General features: G+C 60.2%; 1 protein-coding gene across 2 annotated transcripts; it reads left to right on the forward strand.

Annotated features, from left to right (window-relative positions):
• The first annotated feature begins 8,257 nt into the window (after positions 1-8,257).
• Positions 8,258-12,349, forward strand: LY6K (lymphocyte antigen 6 family member K). Of its 2 annotated transcripts, none has more exons than XM_047782843.1 (4): positions 8,258-8,752; positions 9,624-9,726; positions 10,664-10,768; positions 11,836-12,349. In XM_047782843.1, the coding sequence occupies exons 1-4, from the start codon at positions 8,570-8,572 to the stop codon at positions 12,123-12,125; spliced, it is 681 nt and encodes a 226-aa protein (XP_047638799.1). In that variant the 5' UTR covers positions 8,258-8,569; the 3' UTR covers positions 12,126-12,349. The 2 variants fall into 2 exon arrangements, with proteins under 2 accessions (XP_047638799.1, XP_047638800.1); XM_047782844.1 differs by having other exon boundaries at positions 10,664-10,764.
• The last annotated feature ends 5,776 nt before the right edge of the window (positions 12,350-18,125 follow it).

The following is an 18,125-nucleotide window of genomic DNA, read 5'->3' on the forward strand; positions in this document are numbered from 1 at the left end:
GCTCAGGTGGAGCCCCCTGGAGGGGCCGTTTGGGGCGGGGGGTGAGGGCGTCTCCTCTCTCCCAGGGGAGAGCCAGCGACATGGTCCATCAGGAGGCAGCAACTCAGCCGACCTTTGACACCGCGGCATCTTCTGCTCAGAGGAGCAGGAGGCTCTGGGAGGCCGGGGGCCTGGGCCTGAAGGCGCCGAGGATGGAGAGCACCTGCTTGTCGCCTCCGCCCCCAGAGGCACCAGCCCCGGAGGCCAGCAGGTGGCCGAGTCCCTGGCGTGCGGCCAGCAGACAGCACCCTGGACAGCAGCAGAGGCTCCCTGCAGCCACGGCCACGGGTCTCTTGCAGTGTCCCGCCAGCCTGGCCATGCTCTCCTGGAATCTCGCCCGTCGGATGTGGGCCCGGGGAGAGGGGCTCTGCCGGAGGCCACACCGCGTGTCGGTGGCACAATGGCACCAGCTCCAGACTCCTAGTTCTGCAACACTTGAGCATTCCTGGGGCTGGCCCAGGGCTAGCGGTGGAGGTGGGCACGCTAGACGCTGAGGGCCAGCAGGCCGCCACTGGCCCTGTGGCCGCTGCACTGTGGCCAAGACCCAGGTCCCAGCAGGAGGCCACAGACAAAGCCGCCAAAGAGGTATAAACCTGGGCTTTGACGCCTACCGTTTCCTGGCCGGGGTGTGGAAAATTCAGGGCAGAGCGCTGTTTCCGAGACTGGTGAAATCCGGCCCCTGCCCCTTGGGGCAAGCCAGGCCTAGGATGTCCTGCCCTCCTGCCCGGACCCTGCTGCCTTTCCTCTCATCTCACTGGGGTGCCCGGAGGGGCAAATGGAGTCAGGGCTCAGCATGTGACCAGGGGCAGGGCTCAGTGTGGGCTCATGGTGGGGGCTCAGAGTGGGACGAGGGGCAGGGCTCATACTCCCCCACTGTCTCCCTCTTCCTTTCTGGGCAGCCTGGACCCTCTGTTCAGTAATTCTAACAGGAGTTCCCACCGGGGCGGGGGGCGGGCAGCTGAGACGAATCTGACTCGTATCCATGAGGATGTGGGTTCGATCTCTGACCTGGCTCAGTGGGTTAAAGGGTCTGGCGTTGCTGTGAGCTGGGGTGCAGGTCACAGATGTGGCTCAGGTCCCATGTTGCTGTGGCTGTGGTGTGGCCCGGCAGCTGTAGCTCCAATCCCACCCCCAGACTGGGAACGTCCACGTGTGGCGGGTGTGGCCCTGAGAAAGAGACAAAAAGGAAAACAATTCTAACCCTCTCCCCTGTGACTGGAGCTTTTCCTGGGCCACACACTGCGGGGAGCATCCCCCGTGGACCATCTCATTCATCCTCTTAAGGATCTTAGCGTGGAGGCCACAGGCCCGTGACCCTTCGTGGAGGCGACTGCGGCCCAGGGCAGTGCCAGCCCGCACCTGACACACCCCTGGCAGATGTCTGCACCTGGAGGAGGAGCAGGGTTTTCTCTGACGCCTCTGCCATCACCTGCCGCGCCCCCCCTCCTGCTGGAGGACCAAGTGCCAGGCCTGTGGGCCCCACCTCGCCCCGCCCAGCCCACCTGCCTGCAGGAGCAGGGGCACTCGCTGCCACACGGTCAGCATGTGGGGATGCTGATGGTGGCAGTGGGGTGCTGATGTGGGGTGCTCTCTCCCTGCTCCCCCGTCCCTCGCGCCCCGCTTCCCCCGAAAGAGGAGCAGCCCTAGCCATGCTGCTTGGGGATCCTGGATCCTCTCCTCCTGACCCGGAGGCGGAAACCTCATCCCACAGCGGCACTTTCCAGTCCCCGCTCTGCCACTGCCCGCTGGGTGACCTCGGGCAGCTTGTTGAACTTCCGTGAGCCTGGGTTTCTTCCCTGTAATTTGGGCCTCGCCATAGCATGCGCTTCATCAGGGCTGTGGCGGATGAGGTGAGTCCTAATACCTGCCGATCCCCAGGAGGAGGAGCCGGCACCCAGCCAGCACGAGATGAGCTGCGTTATTAACAGCACAGCAACATCAGTGACATCACGTGCTATTTGTCCTCATGACCTTCTTTAAGGCGTATCTCTAGGATAGGATAGAGATTGTTTACCCCTAAATCTGGGGTTTCTAACTGTAACCATTCAAACAGTAATGTCATTAGTTATATGCATGCTTAAGACGTTCTTTTGGGGAGTTCCCGTCGTGGCTCAGTGGTTAACGAATCCAACTAGGAACCATGAGGTTGTGGGTTCAATCCCTGACCTTGCTCACTGGGTTAAGGATCCAGCGTTGCCGTGAGCTGTGGGGTAGGTCGCAGACGTGGCTCAGATCTGGCATTGCTGTGGCTCTGGTGTAGGCCAAGCAGCTATAGCTCTGATTCATCCCCTAGCCTGGGAACCTCCTTTAGTCGCAGGTGGGGCCCCAGGAAAGACAAAAAAAAAAAAAAAAGGAAGATGTTCTTTTGCATTAAACGTGTGCTTTGTAGATTCAGATAGTTGTATTTCCAAATGCAGTCGCCCGAAATACAAGAAGATGTTCGCGTGCCCTCTAGTCAGTTACTCCCACTGCTAATATCTTGCAAAAAAAAAAAAAAAATAGTACCAGAGCTAACTAGGGTCGTGCTATCCGCAAACGTGCGGGAAAAGACGGATCTTACCCCTCCCCGTTTCCCCTCCATGCACACAGGCCCTCTTCTCCTCCCAAATCCTGAGACATGGACGCCCACGAGACGGGTCTGGAGCCCTTTTCTCCACGGTCGTCATCCGTGGGCTTGCATGTAAGCAGAGCGGCGTGGGTGTCACCTTGGCAGTTGGCCTTGGTTCCCTGAGCCGAGTCCCCAGAGACTCATTCATTCCTCCTGCATCCGCGAAAATCCTCTTCTTCCTGCTGAGGACCTTCCCACGGGCGCGGGCTCCGGGGTTTGTCCACCCGCTGCAACTTCCCGGGTGTTTCCGGGTCGGGGGCCTACACATCCAGCTGCCACACACGCCGTGGGTGTTGAAGGGAAGCCCGGGTCGCCCGGGAGGAGCCACCGAGACCGCGCGCCGAGGCCAGGCACCCACCGTTCCCGACGGCGCCGGCCACACCATCACGCCTCGGTCCGCGGACCACACGGGCGAAACTGAACGTGAGAGGAAGCACCTTGACACAAACAGGCCTTCCGCGCGCCCCTGTACGTTCTGGAAGCCCCAAGACCCTGGCGCAACAGTCTGCGCTCAGAGCCGCCTGCCGCCCCTCCTTGCTGGTGCCAGGCAGTCTGGTTGGGCAGAGGCGTCTCATCTCCTGCTGCAACCAGCTCTCTCTTCCTTATGGGCATGTCCTGCGGGGACACGAGTTTCCGCTTCTCTGCGGAAAATACCCAGAAGAGAACTTGGAGCGCCTACGGTAGCTGCCCGGGGGGGGCGGGGGTTCAAGGAGGTGTCAGCCCCGTCTACACCTTGGCCGCACCCCGTTTCCGTGCCACCAGCAACGGGGGAACCATCCGGTTTCTTTGCCTCGGGCCCAGCATTTGGTGTGGTCACCGTGGGGCCGTGCGTGCCACCTGGGCCCTGCCCAGACCTCTGGACCCTCCCCCGCGTGCTGCCGGGACCACGGGAAACCCCCCCCCCCCCCCCGACTCCTTCCCGGACCCTCTGGAGGCCCCGCCCCACCCGCCTGGCCCCGCCCCTTCCCGGCCCCGCCCCCAGCCAGGCTGTCGGAGGGGAGCACTTCCGGGAGCCCCACCCGAGACCAGGCGGAACCTTCCAGAGGCCGCGCAAAGCCTGACGGGAGCCGCCCCCAGACTCTCCCGAGTGGGGTCTGGGCCCGGAGCCTGACCCGCTCCCCTCCGTGGCTGCGCTCCCGACCCGAGTGTGGGCGCCCTCGAGGACGTGGGTGGAAAGTTCCAGAAGGTCTGGGCAGGATGCGGGAAAGGCGGAGGGGAACGTTCTAGCGTCTGGACAGGCTGGGGGGGGGGGGAAGGTTCCAGAAGGTGTGGTGAGGACCGGGTTGGAGGAGGGCAGAGGGGAAGGTTCCAGAAGGTCTGACAGGACGTGGGGTTGAGGAAGATTCCAGAAGGTGTGTGGAGAACACAGGCGGTGGGCTTGAAGGTCTCGGAAGGACACGGGTTGTGTGTGACAATTCCATGAGTTCTGGGCAGGTCACGGGGCAGGGACAGCGGGGAAGGTTCCAGAAGGTCTGAGCAGGACGTGGTAGGGGGAGGGGACCGAAGGGAAGGTTCCAGAAGGACTCCGTCTCAGGTCAGTGTCTGCGGGTCCTGGGGTTCGGGCCTGCCTCCTCCAGCAGGGTTGGCGGAGTCCCCGGCACCAGCCATACGTGCTGAGCACAGAGCATCCCGGTGTCCCGGGCGTCGCCGACCGCAGAGCCTCCTTCCTCTGCAGGCCCCTGGCTCCCCGCCCCCCCAGCGGCCCCCTCGGCGCCACGGAGCTTTTCCCCAGGAGCACACGGCTCCCGGGACCCACTCGGCATCTTTGCCACTCCAATCCCTGCCCCACCTGGACCCCACCTGGACCCCACCTCCCATCCCCTTCCCCGAGCCCCGACCTGGCTCCCCTGCTCATGCACCTGTGCCTCGCAGACGGCTCGTTTGTTTAAATTAAGCCCCTAGAAGGATCAGGTATTTCCTGCTAAAAGCAATTCCCAGATGGGACTGTTGTTTTCATTTTTCTGTTAGTGCCGTCAGGAGAGGGCCGTCGCGGGTTATCGCTTTCTTCCCCAAAAGAAGTGGCTCCCGGCAGAAAGGAAAGATGAGGTTACAGGCTTTTGCTAAACTTGGCCTTCTACAGCCTTTTGTAACCTCTGGAGCAAAAATGGGGGGTGCGGAGGGGGAAGGGCAAATAACCCCGGATCTTTTTAACAGAGAGCTGTCGGGTGACTTCTGTCCAGTCTCCTTGAGACAGCTTTCTTCGAGGGAACTCATCCACGCGGTGTTGGCAGTGTAGCTGCTCCCGAGGCCGTGGTGGTGGTCAGTTTAAGACCCATCAGGCTGGATTGTCACACATGCCAGCAAGTTCAAACACCTCTGTGGCAAAACCATAAATGTATGATAAGTTCCATTTTCAAAGGATACACATCTTGCCTCCATCAGGAGTGAGAGGAAGGCATTAGCTAATCGGCCTCCATGGACCACTTCTCTCATAAGCTGTTTTTCTTCCTGTACGTTTTTTGCCACATCAGGGGTGGCTAAATCTGCAGGAAGGGCCAGCTGTTTTAATTCTCATTTATGTGTGTGTATATATATATATATATATTTGTCTTTTGAGGGCCTCACCACAGCATGTGGAAGTTCAAGTTCCCAGGCTAGGAGTTGAATCATAGCTGCACCTGCCAGCCTACATCACAGCCGCAGCACGGATCCGAGCTGTGTCTACAACGTACGTCACCACTCACAGCAGTGCTGAGTCCTTAACCCACTGAGCGAGGCCAGGGATGGAACCCAAGTCCTCCTGGGTACTAGCCAGGTTCATTACCACCGAGCGCAACGGGAGGTCTCTCACTCTCTTTCATCTAATGAAGTTCTTACTTCCTTTCTCGATCCCCATTGAAGTCACTGCAGCTTGTGCGATTGTGCTTGCAGAGACTTAGAGTCCCACACCCAGGGTCACGCAGTCAGATTCTGGACCTTCAGTCTGTAATTGAGGAGGTGAATTCAGCCTCTTGTTCAGATATTTTCTGTGCTATGTCATGATTCTCATAATGGCTTGAAACGGCTAAAACGTATCGAGCAGGGATTTTTAAATCCCTGGCATTTTATTTAAAATATTTGCGACAGTGAAGTTGGAAGAATTTACAGCGACTACCAGGAAACGCACCACCAAAGTCCACCCCTCACATTTTACTAGCGTTCCCACTTCTCCGTCTGTCTCACCAACCATTGTTTAATTCATCTTTTGTTTCATTTCAAAGTGGCCCACACACATCAGCATTCTTTCCCCTACGAACTGTAGCTTTGGCGCACATGATTCATGTTTCAAATGGTTATCTAAAAATTCTTTGACTACCCAAATCAAAAAAATTGTTCCTGTTTCCTTCTAGAAGTCTTCTAGCTTTGTACTTAGATAAGTTTTATAGCTTTTAGTTGTATCTGTGATTCATTCAAATGGATTTTTGTATATGATGTGAAGTAAGGGGAAAGTCATGTTGATATTTTTTCTTTTCTTTCTTTCTTTTTTTTTTTTTTTTTGCTTTTTTGGGCCACACCTGCGGCATATGGAGGTTCCCAGGCTAGGGGTCCAATCAGAGCTACAGCAGCCGGCCTGCACCACCGCCACAGCAACGCCACATCCAGGCCACGTCTTCAGCCTACACCACAGCTCACGGCAATGCCGGATCCTTAACCCATTGATAGAGGCCAGGGATCGAACCCACAACCTCATGGTTCCTAGTCGGATTCATTTCCGCTGTGCCATGACTGGAACTCCTTTTGCTTTTCTTTTTTTTTAATTTGGGGCAATATTTTCTGCATGTTGTTGCTCAATGGTTCCAGCACCATTGGTCACCCAAGGCGGCCCTTTCTTCATTGTGTTATCTTGACACTCTTGTCTAAAATTAATTCACCTTTTAGACCTGTTTCTCAACCCTTTTTTCTCTTCCATGGGTTGTGTGTCTGAGCTCTCTGCAGCACCGTGCTTCTTGTTCACCAGAGCTTTCTATTATGTCTCAAAATCAAGTCGCCCACGTCGTCCAACTTTGTTCTTTTTCCAGGTTACTTTAGCTCTTCTAGGTCCTTCATTTTTCGACTTAAATTTTAGAATCAGTTGTTGCTTTCTACATTAAAAACACACCTCCGGAAAGTCTGCCTGAGACCATGATGAATCTACAGCTCAACTTGGGGAAAGCAGACATCTCAGCCCTGGTGGGCCTTCTGGTCCAGGAACACAGCCTAACTCCTGGCTTTTTTAGGGTTGGCTTCTCTTCAGAATTCTGGTCACCTGGTGACATCGCGACCTCAGCTTCCTGGTGGGCTGACAAGTCAGACATTTGTGGATTCTCTGGTCTTCGCCTCTCGCTGTTGTTGTGGTTGTGGTTGTGGTTGTTACAGCAGGGACAGGTTCTCTTGTGTCCGTTCTACTTCCCAGCCAGACAGACTGAAAAAGAATCAGGTAACAATAAAGTGAAGGCGTGATGAGGGCCCCCCAAACTTTGAAGGGGGCTTGGTAGGTCTGGACTTGTAACAGCCTGGTTCTGGTGTGTGACCGGACAGACAACGCAGCTGACGGAAGAAGCACACAAAGACAACCAGGTGCATTTGGAACTTAACACACAATGAAGGGCCTCACAGATCAACAGCAAACGGGATGGACGTTAAAATGAATGGTGTTGAGGAGTTCCTGCCTTGGCGCAGCGGAAGCGAATCCGACTAGGAACCATGAAGTTGCGGGTTCGATCCCCGGCCTCGCTCCATGGGTTAAGGATCTGGCGTTGCCTTGAGCTGTGGTGTAGATTGCAGATGCGGCTCGGATCCCCCAATGCTGTGGCTCTGGTGTAGGCTGGCGACTGTAGCTCCGATCCGGCCCCTAGCCTGGGAACCCCCGTATGCCGCAGGTGCAGCCCTAAAAAGATAAAAAGACAAAATTAAATTAAATTAATGGTGTCGAGATAACTGAGTCATCATCTTAAAAAACTGAACGCTGAAGGATATGTTCCAAATGGATCAAAGATTTAAATGTTAAAAGAGAAAAAAAAAAAAAGGACCTTCTGGTAAAGCCATCAGAAGAAAATATGGGAGAATTCATTTATAATCTTGTCCCGGGGGTGGTTTTTTCTAACTACTCAAAACCCGCAACCATAAGGTAAAAGGCGGCGGCAACGACCCTCTCCTGACCGAACGCCAGCCAGGCTCCCCTGGGCCCTTCGTGGGCGACGCCTCAAGCGGGGCTGGAGGGACTGGCGCGGACACCAAGGTTGCGTCTGGCGGCTCCAGGCTGTATCTCCGGGATGACCCTGTCCCCCCGCCTCTTGAAAGGCCTGCCTGAGAAGACTCGAGGCTGCCAGGAGGACTGACTATGTTTCACACCCACCCTAAGAGGGGCCCCTTCTCCCAGGGAGGGGGCTTAATTCCCTCTGGAAGTTACCAGGGAGCAGAACCAGCGGTTTTCACCAGGCCCACGCCCGCCTTCCTGCTTTTGTGATGCTCACGTTCCTGGCCACGGGCTGCCTGTGCCCTCCCTCTCGCACAGGCCCAGTCGCCCCCCCGGGCACATGGAAGCGGCGTTCCCATCACGTGGCATGTCCCTGATTCAAATCCATTGTGACGGCTTTAGTGTCTGGCTTTATCTTTGGCCGTGAAAGAGCCAGCACTTCCGCTTGGCAAAAATACCAGTATTGAATAAGAACAAAGTTTCTTTGGCACTTGCTGGCCGACCACAGACTATGGCACCGTGTAGTTGGTCAACAGACTGGCATGGAGAACACAGAAAAGGCAATACAGAGATTTACCTGAATGCAGAAACTTGGCAATGTCCCTCGTAATGGAAGAAATGCAAATTCCTACTACACGATGCTACTGTCACCTACTAGATGGGCAGACACCCAGGGGATGGAGAAGAATGCCCTCTTTTTGACGGCACCACAGGGACGGGCACGCGCGCTTCTCAAAGTTGGGAGGACAGACTAGCTGTTGGGTAACATGCGTTTAGATTGCAAGTGCACGAACCTGCAACTTTCAGTTTCATTTCTGGAAACCGTCCCTGAAGTACCTGCACGTGTAGGAAACGACAGGACAACACTGCAGCAGGAAGACACGCTGTCCACAGCACAAAGGAGCATCGAAGGAGCCTGTGCAAATACACTGTCCCACACCCGGGCCATGGTACACTCTGCCACTGTTAAAAAAAAAAAAAAAAAAGGCAGAATTGCAGTGCAGAGGCGCTGCCGGCGCGGAGAGGAACGCCTCCTGGAGAGGGCTGCGGGAGGAAGGCCGGGGGGCGCCGGCACCCGAGGCACGCTCCGCTGGGGCCACAACCTGGGAGAAAACGGACCGCAATCGCGCTGGGCCTGGGAGGGGGCGGGGCTTGAGCGCCTGGCGCCCCGGACCAGGCTCTCCCCTGACACGGAGGGGCCGGGGCCGCCGAGGGAGGGTTCTGCCTCCTCCAGACTCATGGCAGACCCTTCTCCTCCTTGATCCCCACTGGCCAGATAGCAGGGCGAAGGTGGGGTGCGGGACTTGGGGAGCATTCCGGAAGGAGGAGGGGAAGCCCAGAATGGAGCCCAGCGGGCACGCGTGGGGGCCTGAGGCTGGCGGGACTTGTGAGAGGAGCCCAGCCCCTGCATCTGGGGCCGGGCCAGGCTCCCGCAGGGGTCCCCAGGCCTTCCTGTGCCCTGGGGTCAGGATGGAGGAGGCGGGGCAGTGGTTCTGGGTGGGAGGGGCCCCGTGGGGGCTCTTGAGAGAGCAGGGGATCGGGGCAGGGGTGGGGAGCTGTATGGCGCCCCCGGGGCAGCCGCAGGAACACCTGTCGAGCAGATCTGCTGCGGGCAGGGGTGGGGGGCCCCTGGGGACAGAGGGGACTGGGTGGTAGGGACGGGCCGCCCAACACCGAGAGGCCACCCCTGGTCCTGGGGCCCTTGGAGGAGGGTCCGCGCCAGCGTCCGGTGAGGAAGAGCTCTGGGTGCTGGGAGACGCACGGGGGCCGGCGCTCCCCCTGGACTTGCAGGCCTGACCGAGAGGCCTGCTCTCTCCTCAGAGTCCAGGCCAGGCTGCGCCGGAAATGAAGGCCCTCCTGGCTTTGTTCCTGGTCGTGGGCCTGCCGCGGGCGGAGACCAATGTCACTGTGTCTGGGCGACAGAGTAAGTCCGGGCCCCCGGCCTCCTCAGCTGGGGGGAGGTGGTGGCTGGAACACCTGTGCAGAAACAGGGGTGCCACCTGTTCTGGGCGCTGCTGAGGCCCCGGGTGGGTCTGGGCAATTGGGGAGCGGAGGACTGAGTGGGCCAGAGAGTCCCAGGAGGGTGGCGAGCTGACCTGAACACCTAGTGGGGGAGCTTCTGGATGCGGGGTCCCCCGAGGACAGCCAGGGACGGCCTGTTTCTTCCCTGGCACCTTGCTCTCGCCGCAGCAGCCCCACCTTCCTAGGGGAGGTCAGGCTGGAGGCCAGGCCCAGCTCGGCGCCTCGGTGGCCCTCCCAGGGCTGTCTCGAGAACAAGAAAGCTGCCAGCGTGTGACCAGCTCCTGTCCTGGGAGCAAGTCCTGCCCTGAGGCAGACAGACAGCGGCTGTTGCTGAGGGATCGGGGGGCGCCAGGCCTCAAGGACGGGGGCAGGGGGGCTGAATCCGCTGCTGGAGGGGTGGGGTGAGCCAGCAGTGTGGGTAGGAGGGGGCCAGGGCACAGCCTCCAAAACCCTGGGGTCTCTTTTTGCTTATAAAGTAATCGAAGGGGAGCTGTCGGCGTTGTGTGTAGACGTGGACGTGTTCCCGGGTGTGTGAGTGTGTGTGTGTGTGTGTGTGCATGCGTGAGTGGGTGTGGGACTCCGGTGTTTCTGCGTGAAGGTGGGAGCGTGCCCACCTGGCGTGAGTGTCTGTGGGCCGTGGTCTGGGGGTGGGCGTGTGAGCGAGACCCACTCTTGGGGAGGACAAGGGGCGCCCCGAGATGAGGAGCAGCGGGTGGGCTGGGGGGAGGTGGAGGGGCCCGCTGGCGGGGGCCTCGGTTGCAGGATCGGGAGGACAGCGGGCTTGGTCTGACGGGACCGAGGGCAGCGACATCCCACTTTGCTTTCACTCGTCACTCCAGATGCGGCGATGAGGTGCTACGTTTGCGAGACAGAGAACAATTTTCTCTGCACCCAAGAGTCCAACTGCACCCAGGGCAGCCGGTTTTGCACCACTGTGGCCGTGAGTAGGTACCCCTTCCACCTGGGCTTCCAGGGGCTGCTCACTAGGACGCGTTCAGGACTCAGGGTCGGCCTCGTTTCCCTCAGTGGAGAGTGACCAAGAGACGAGTGCCCCCTTTCCTGACTTTGAAAAGCAAAGTCCTGTGAAGCCGGGCGTCCGAGCAGGGGACGGCGGAGGGCGCGGCTTCTGTGGGGAACCGTGCGTCAGCCGCTGGTCCGGGGACAGTGAGCTGGAGGGAGAAAGGGATAGAGATTGGGTGTCTGTCACCCTCACATGAAAAATTAACGTCTTCGGATGTCCCCACCAAGACTGGAGCTTTCACGCGTAACGGGGGGGTGTGGGCGTCAAATGCGCTCTGAGAGGCGCTTGCGGGCCTGACGGCGGTTGGAGCCCACTGCTCTGCCGTCTGTGACTCCCCCAGTCCCGGGGCCCGGAGGCGCACGCTCGCCCAAGGGTGAGTCGGAAGCCGCAGCCTGACCCCGCAGGGGCCTCATCCTGGGGCCGGAGAACCCCTGTTCTGTTGGTCAGCCGCTTCTGGGGGCGCCCACCTTCCAGGGAGCGTGGGAGGCGCTGGCCGCACACGGGCTCCGTAACGCCGCGTGGAAGAGCGCCAGCACAGGCACCTGCGAGGCGAGACACGCTGGGCAGAGGGCCCGGCCGCCTGGGGCCGAGCCAACGGGCTCTTGGCCCCATCTACGTCCTGGGCAGCGGCTCCTCGGGACGCCAGCTCCTAGCCCTGGGCAGTGGCCGGGATGGTTGCAAAGGTCTGGGCAACCCTGGGGTGGAGATGCCGAGGCCTGAAGAGCCTGACCATCCCCAGGGTCCCGGGGCACCTGCACAGGCCAGGGCTGGGGACGTCTGACGCCGCCCTGTGCACAGGCCATCCCCCAGCCCGAGAAGCAGGTCTGAATGCAAAGGCCTGCCCCTCTCCTCTGGGGGGACGGCTCTGGACCCCCCGCCCCTCGAGAGGGGGCGCTGGAAGCGGCAGGGCGGGCAGACGCAGCGGGAGCGGCGTCAGGGCCGCCGCTTTCCATACCCACGAGGCCCCCGCGTGTCCCTGTCTCCCGCCAGGAGTGTTTCCGCGGTTCTACCTGGTTTCCAAGCAGTGCGTGGCGGCCTGTGCCTTCGAGGGCGTGCAGCAGCGCGGGGCCAAGTCCTTCCTGCTCATCAAGCCCACGCCTTTCCTGTACGTGGTGTGCTGCCAGGAGCGGCTGTGCAACACCCACAACCCGGTCATCGAAGAAAACTCGGAGGATAAGTACAAGGAGGTGGCAGGGGCCTGCGACGGGCTGGGCGGCCGCGCGGGGCTAGCGGCTCTCCTGACCCTGGCCTCCGCGCTCCTGGACCTCTGGCTGCCGTGAAGAAGCGGGCTCGCCCCCGGTGCTGGGAACCTGTGCCATTAAACGGGTTTTGCACAGCGAGCTCACGGGCAGTCTGGCCTCCGGGGACCTTGGGTGGGGGCGGGGGGGGGGCAGCCCCGTTGGCTCCAGCAGGCGGCTGGAAGGAGGGCAAGGCCGAGCCCTGCCCAGAGGGATTTGGTTTACACGTTGTTTCTCTCTGCAATCAAGCCTTGTGACTCTGTTTCTTGCTGACAGTCACTCTTGACGCGTCCCCTCGGAGGGCCTGGGAAGTGATGGGAGGGAGGGGCTGAGGCCCGGCCGCCTGTGGGGCGTGAGCAGGGGTGCTCGGAGCTCGGTGCCATGGGCCTGGCGGGGGGCGGGGGGCGTCCAGGGGCAGACAGAGTGCCTTGGGTGTAAGACACTCAGAGCGAAAGACGCCTCAGCGAGGGGCAGCGGGTGTCATCCTGGGCTCCGTGCTGTCCTCAGCTCCTGCCACCACATCCCAGCAAGCAGAAGGTAAGGTTGAAAAAGCTTGGACTCCGCCACTAAGTGGCACAGGCGTAAGACCTCACACATCCCTTCACGTGTCTCTGCCTAGCCCCTGGAACTTGGGAGGGTGGACAGTGCCAGGGTCAGTTTTCAGCAGCGACGCTGCTGACCCAAGACAGCGGACAAGTCAGACTTGCGCTTCTGCCCCGTGGGGTGGCCTGGGTGTTGGGGTGGGTGCAGCCCCGCCCGCTGCTCCCCTGCCGCCTTCTTCTCCCCCACACATCTGTCTGACTTGGAGCGACTGTTGGTGGCGGTGGCCTGGGAACCTTTGGTGGCCCCAGAAGGAGGCCCCACGGGCCCTGCAGAGGGCTGCCTCTGCCTGTACCATTCCCGAGGCAGGAGCTCGGCCACCCTGGTCACGTCTGGACCCTCTGAAGCAGAGGCCTGAGTCTGTCCCGGGGGACAGTGGGCCAGAGGGACCCCTGAGGCTTGGCCAGAAACCCCCAGACTGGAGACTTCCAGCGTCTGTTGAGCTGTTACTACACAGGAGCAGCACACCCCTCTTCCAAGTACAGGCTTTGCGCTCAAGCCCTGCTGCTCACGCCTGTGCCCAGGAGCAGTGTCTTCCCGCTGCTTCCCACTCACGTCCCGGGCCGGGCTCTGGGGAGCATCCCTCTGGTTCGGGCGGGCAGGTGGTCAAGAACGTGAGCGTTACCACGGCAAGCTGACCTTGGCGTCTCTTCGCAAGGAGGATGGTTTTCGTAGAGTATGAAATAAATGAGGCGTCAAGGTGTGTACGTGGAGAATTCCTAAACTTGGGTCTGGCGGGCCTCGGGTGATCCGCTGGGGAGTACTTTCAGTGACTGGGTGATGGGCCTTTCTGCGGGATGAGGAGTTGGAGCGAGCGGGGGACAGGCCGTCACCAGTGTGCTGGCTCCTCTCTGGCTGTAAGAGGGCGGTGTTCAGAAAAGACAGCTCAAGGGCCCACGTGCGCAGCTCCCTGCGAAGGTAAAGGCTTGGGAGCCTGTATCTGCTGGGACTGGGGAGCCAGCGGGGTGACGGACGAGGGCAGGAGGTGGGGCCCCGCTGGTGCAGTGAGGTCCTCACGCAGGCAGAATGGCCCGGGATCCAGAGCGGGGGCCGCGGCACGACCAGGGAGAAGGCGATGGGCAGCACACGCAGGGGTTGGAAGGAGCCAGGACGTGGCAAGAACGTTTGCTCCCAACAGTCACTCTCTGGAGACCAGAGGGCAGGGGCACCTGCTCGAGGCTGTGTGAGCGCAAATAAAGTGGGCATGCTGGCAGCTGGGGACAGTCCCTGAAGGCAGGAGAGAAAGGGGGTCCTGGTTGAGAGTGCCTCCAACACTTGCAGAGACTCAGAGAGCTTTCTGGAAGAGGACCCAGGAGCAGTCCATGGGGAGGAGCAGAAATGGGGGGCCCTGAGATCACCCACAAGGCCACAAGGACAAGAGACCTGCAGGTGGTTTCAGGAGAGCGACCGAGAGGTGACCTCCGGAAACTCAAGGGGGTCGAGGAGGTCAGATGGAGGCGAGCAGGCCCAGGCCGTGGAGGCCCCCGGTCACACCGGGGAGAGCGTGAAGGGACAGACGGGGCTGCCGGTCACCAGAAGCCATCAGAATCCGGGGCGGAGGGAGTGAGAGCCCACAGGCTGGGAAGGGCTTCGGCTTCGGCAAGCGAGAAAAGCATTCTTTCTTGGTCACTGCTGCGGGAAGGGCCCCTCCCCATGCTGGGGGGGCGGGGGTTGCTGTATGAGCAGCACGACTTTCAAGGTGACAGGTTCTCCAAAAGAGACAGGCATGCCGAAAGTACACTCGTATGCAGGCTTCGAAACAGAAAAGTGAGAAACAGAAAAGTCCACTTTGAGCAGAGGAAGCAGCCTTCTAGGGAGAACCAGCATCTCAGACGCTCTGAGAGCTGCCGGGCCCCCGGTGGGCCGGCTCCACGGGGCCACATCTGGGTGTGCGGGGAGCTATAGGGAGGACAGAGCGGGAACACAGCCAGGCACCCCCTCTCCTGATATGCATCGTCCTGGACACGCAGGCTCTCCGAGCCTCTGCGTCTGTGAACGGGCGCGCCTATGGGTCCAAAACGTGCTTCTCCGGCTCAGGCCCCGGTACATCCTCTACCAAGGCTCTGAGTGTAAAGGAAGGGTCAGGAAGAGGCAAGCCTGGTCAAGGGCAGGTGCCAGGGCAACTCGGGACACCAGGCTTTCCACTCAGGGCACGCAGAGCCCCACCAGCCTGGCCTCTCCAGCTGCTGGCTAAGCCCTTTGTGAGGTGCTCTGTCTCTTGAGCAAACCAGCCTTTCTCCGCTTTCCCCATGGCCTGGTCATAGATCCGAAGACTAGAACAGGTTCCATCCTTTGGGGCTAAGACTAAGGCTCAGCAGGGGGCCAAAGTCCAGGCTCAGAGTGGGAACAGGGCGGGGCTCAGGAGTCCTCCTTGCTGCAGGAGGCACAGGTACACCGCTTTGCCCGCCCTGCTCTCTCCCCCTGCTCCCCAGCACAGGGCAGTATGCAGGGAGAGGGAGGAAGGGGGAGGAAGGGGCAGGACTCGGCCTCTAGTTCACGTGGAGGTCTCGGGGTTCATAACTGGGGTCAAGGTCTTTCCTGGAGGCTGAGATCAACACCTCCCGGCCGGCAGGTCCGTGCCACCTGACCTCTGCTGGCTCTCTCACCTGCCCAGCACACCCGTGGGACAGGGCGAGCTCCTGGAGGCCCATGCCAGGCAGAAGGGCATGTTTATTGTGGTCTGGGGTGGGAGTCTGGGCCTTCAGCTTGTAAAAGAGTGAGTTTCAGATGCTGAAGTCATTTAATGAGGGGCGGCTCCACCCCCGCCCGCAGGCCCCCAGGCTGTCGGCCAGGGCAGCCTCCCCCTCCCCATCGTCATCCTCTTGCTGAAGGTCTGCCCCTTCCCCGCGATGTGGCTCTGTGGCTCCACAGCAAACAGCGCGGGCCTCTGAGGGCCCCAACCCCACGGGCTGCAGGGTCTTTGCTGCCGAAGACCCACAGCATGATTTTGCCCAGCACCCCGCCTTGCCCGTGAGGAGGAAGGCTGCGCTCCCAGGTCCCCAGGAACGTGAGTGTGCGTTGGAGAACCCTGGGTCTACTGGGTGAAGTCCCGCAGACCTGGCCCATGGGAGCATTTGGGGAATCCAGTCCCCTATCCCATAGCTCTGCACTGGCTCCTCCCCTGCTTCCAAGCCTCGCCCTCCTTGTCCCTACTTCCAAATGCAGCCTCCGGTAGCTTCTCCAGGCCACGGCCACTGGCGCTGCGTGCAGGGTCCCCACGGGTGTTACCTGACTGATCTCCGTTAACGTGGGTCCCCCAAGCCCCGACACTCAGCCTCTTGTCCCTGCACCCCAGCACCAAAGGCCCAAGCCTGGCCCTGAGCAGAAATCAGCAACATAAACAGATGATTATTTGTTACCTGGAGAAGGAGGAGCCCAGAGCCCCAGACTCCCTTCCTCCCAGGACCTTTTTCTTCATTCACTCGTGCACCGAGGCCAGCTCTGGCCTCCGCCTGCTGGCCTGTGAGCAGACTCTAGGGTGGGCCCTCTGCCTGGTGCTCCAAACAGGAGTCTCCTGTTTTGGGGCTCCATCTTGCCCTTCCCAACCACATTTCCTGGAAGCAAGATCAAGGAAGTTTCTCAGGCCTGGCCTGAGGGCTGAGGTGGACTGTAGAAAGGCAGCCAGGGAAGAGTCCAAGCCCTATTCCAGGACAACTCCAGGCAAGGCTGGGTTCCAGGCCAGGGAGGCCACAGGCTATTGGGAAAGGCCTGGCCACTGCCATGGCCCATGACCATAGGAGGTCACTGAGCATGGAGGGAAGATGGAGTGGGAGGAGCAGAATGGAGTGGATGCAGTGGGTGGAGTGGATGGTGAGGATGCAGTGCATGGAGTGCATGGAGTGGGTGGTGAGGATGGAGTGGACGGAGAGGATGGAGTGGACGGAGAGGACGGAGTGGACGGAGTGGACGGAGAGGACGGAGTGGACGGAGTGGACGGTGAGGACGGAGTGGACGGAGTGGACGGAGTGGACGGAGTGGACGGAGAGGACGGCGTGGACGGAGAGGACGGTGAGGACGGAGTGGACGGAGAGGACGGAGTGGACGGTGAGGACGGAGTGGACGGAGTGGACGGAGTGGACGGTGAGGACGGCGTGGACGGAGTGGACGGAGAGGACGGAGTGGACGGTGAGGACGGAGTGGACGGAGAGGACGGTGAGGACGGAGTGGACGGAGAGGACGGAGTGGACGGAGAGGACGGAGTGGACGGAGTGGACGGTGAGGACGGAGTGGACGGAGTGGACGGAGAGGACGGAGCGGACGGAGTGGACGGAGCGGACGGAGTGGATGGTGAGGACGGAGCGGACGGAGTGGACGGTGAGGACGGAGTGGACGGAGTGGACGGAGTGGACGGAGAGGACCGAGTGGACGGTGAGGACGGAGTGGACGGAGAGGACGGAGAGGACGGAGTGGACGGAGTGGACGGTGAGGACGGAGTGGACGGAGTGGACGGTGAGGACGGAGTGGACGGAGTGGACGGAGTGGATGGAGAGGATGGAGTCGATGGTGAGGACGGAGAGGACGGTGAGGACAGAGTGGACGGAGTGGACGGAGAGGACGGAGTGGACAGAGTGGACGGTGAGGACGGAGAGGACGGAGTGGACGGAGAGGTTGGTGTGGACGGAGTGGATGGTGTGGGTGATGTGGTTGGAGTGGTCCAGGTAGCGTGGAGAGGAGGGATGGGGTGAGGAGGGCTGGAGTGGGCGGCGTGGATGGAGATAAGCAGAGTGGAGAGCATGGAGTGGACACTGGCATTGCTCAGTCACGGTCCGTCCAGCTCAGGACACAGACTCATTTTAGGGGAGGTGACCAGAGCTCTGGTTTCTTACCCTCTCTTATCTTACTGGGGTTGGAACGAATGGGTGCCCACATACCCTATGGCCTAATACAGGAAAGTTCTAAAAGAAGCTTAAAAACAGTTAAAATAAAACAGCACTGGAATTCACGTCGTGGCGCAGCGGTGAACGAATCCGACTAGGAACCATGAGGTTGCGGGTTTGATCCCTGCCCTTGCTCAGTGGGTTAACGATCCGGCATTGCCGTGAGCTGTGGTGTAAGTCGCAGACGCGGCTCGGATCCCGCGTTGCTGTGGCTCTGGTGTCGGCCGGTGGCTACAGCTCCAATTGGACCCCTAGCTGGGAACCTCCATATGCCGCGGGAGCGGCCCTAGAAAAGGCAAAAAGACCAAAAATAAATAAGTAAATAAATAAAACAGCACTGACCAATGCACCATGAAAACAAACAGGACAGTCTAGCCTGACTTTCAGTTCCAGGCTCCTTGGCAGCACAGAGAAAGCCTGGCCCACCCTGAGACCTGACCCACCTGCACGGCAAGGGCCCGACACACATGCAGGTGGCCCCCAGCCTATGGGCCAGCGCTCCCCCTGCCCCCACAACCACCCTGTGCCACACTTGGGCCTGGGATGGGCACCCAGCAGCCAGCCC

The sequence above is a fragment of the Phacochoerus africanus genome, chromosome 6 (genome assembly GCF_016906955.1).
Source record: "Phacochoerus africanus isolate WHEZ1 chromosome 6, ROS_Pafr_v1, whole genome shotgun sequence".
NCBI classification, from domain to species: Eukaryota; Metazoa; Chordata; class Mammalia; order Artiodactyla; family Suidae; genus Phacochoerus; species Phacochoerus africanus.